The sequence below is a fragment of the Vollenhovia emeryi genome, unplaced genomic scaffold (assembly GCF_000949405.1).
Source record: "Vollenhovia emeryi isolate VEMERY1.0 unplaced genomic scaffold, V.emery_V1.0 DF944820.1, whole genome shotgun sequence".
Classification (NCBI taxonomy): Eukaryota; Metazoa; Arthropoda; class Insecta; order Hymenoptera; family Formicidae; genus Vollenhovia; species Vollenhovia emeryi.
The window spans coordinates 551-2,383 of NW_011961546.1; the positions used below are offsets into that span (position 1 = coordinate 551).

At 35.4% G+C, this 1,833-nt stretch overlaps 1 protein-coding gene across 1 annotated transcript; it reads left to right on the forward strand.

The window, feature by feature from the left end:
• Nucleotides 1–208: 208 nt before the first annotated feature.
• Nucleotides 209–1,768, forward strand: LOC105562558 (putative nuclease HARBI1; the record flags this gene model as incomplete). The annotated part of the gene is made up of 6 exons (XM_012013507.1): nt 209–454; nt 564–739; nt 912–1,035; nt 1,133–1,277; nt 1,366–1,485; nt 1,583–1,768. Coding segments are annotated over exons 1-6 (997 nt in total), but the record flags the coding sequence as incomplete, so codon positions are not given.
• Between the last annotated feature and the right edge of the window lie 65 nt (nt 1,769–1,833).

Here is a 1,833-nt window from a genome sequence, read left to right on the forward strand (position 1 = left end):
CTTTAAGCAAGCGTTATACTTGCGTTATTCTGAATATCACTAGGAAATCTTATTCTGTAATACACTTTAACGCGATTTATAACGCATTTTCTTACGTTATGTAAAGAAACTGTAACGCGACTTGGTGAACAGCGTTAGACTTCACAACACATCGTACAATTGTACAAGTTGTTGACAGCTAGATTATAGTTCTATTTTATAATCAATAATGGCTGCTGCTGCTGCTGCTATGATATTGGTGGACCTATTAGAAATGGTAGAAGAAGAGGAGATAATGAGAGAAACTGCTATGATAATGAAAACGTTGAGAAGTACTATACATCCTTTCGACTTGACAGATGAGCAATTTGTAAAAGTCTTTCGCTTGTCAAAAGAAGCAGTGCATTATTTATGTGATGCTCTTCAAGAAACCCTGCAGCGTAGACGAAGAACAGGATTAAGTGTAGAAACTCAGGTGATTACGTGCATTGCAAATATAATATATTTTATAGCATCGTGATTAAAGTATCTTAGTGCAATTAACACAAAGACTGTAATGGTTATAGATTTTTACTGCATTGCAGTTTTTTGCTACCGGTTCCTATCAGGAATGTGTTGGAAATGATTATTTGGCGTCAGTGTCACAACCTGCTGTTAGTCGAGCAATTAAAGCAGTTGCAGTTAGTATTACTGAATTACTTACTCATCAATGGATTCAGTTCCCAAGAACCGAGGAAAAACGAGCAGCTTTAAAAAGACGGTAATTTCGTAATTATAATGTTTTAATTAATTTTACTATAATTATTAGTCTTGTTTACGGGATGACTTGATATATATTCCATAACATTGAGATACAATGTTACTGCTAGTTTGCATTTACTGAGTATATTGCATGTGATATACTCGTTGTAAAATACCTAATATTCTTACAGCTTTCAAGAAGCAAGACAGTTTAAAGGAGTTATCGATTGTACTCACGTTGCTATTGTGAAACCGAGTATTCATGAGGAAGTGTATTCAAATCATAAGGGTTTTCATTCCATCAATGTGCAAGCGGTAAGTTAACAATAAATTGCAATATTGTTTTTGTTAATGCATATATTGCGCTACATACGATCAAATATAATTAATGTGTACTAATATTTGTTACAAGGTGTCCTCGCATGATTTAGAAATATTGAGTTTAAATGCCAGATTCCCGGGAACAGTACATGATAGTTTTATATGGAGACATTCAGCTGTGAGAAACGAAATGATACGTTTGTATGAATCTGGAGATCAAGCAACATGGCTTTTGGGTTAGTATTATGATTGCAGTTTTGTATACATTATTGGCAATTACTGAATGGTGTTTTAAGATATTTATAAATTAATTGGTGACTACAGGCGATTCAGGATATGGTCTCGAACCGTGGCTTATGACACCCATAACACCCATAATGCACCCGAAGGAAGCGCAGAACTCAGAAGCACGATATACACTATGTCACACCGCAACCAGAAATTGTGTGGAAAGGATGTTTGGAGTATTAAAATGTGTATGGAGATGTCTTCTACAACACCGTGTGCTGCATTATAAACCTCTCATCATATATAATAACAGCATGTGCTGTTCTACACAATATACGACTCCGCTATAACATCACGGATCTGGCATTCGATATTGATGAAGAGGATGAAGCTGAACCTTTGCAAATAAACTTACAACCACATAATCTTGAAGCGCGTGATCGTATTAGAATGCAAGCAGCAGAAATAATCGGAGCAGATGAAGCACAGTTAAATCCTGGTGATAAATTAAGAGAGGCAAAACAAATACAAAGAAGAATACTTCGTACTCAATTTGACTTATTG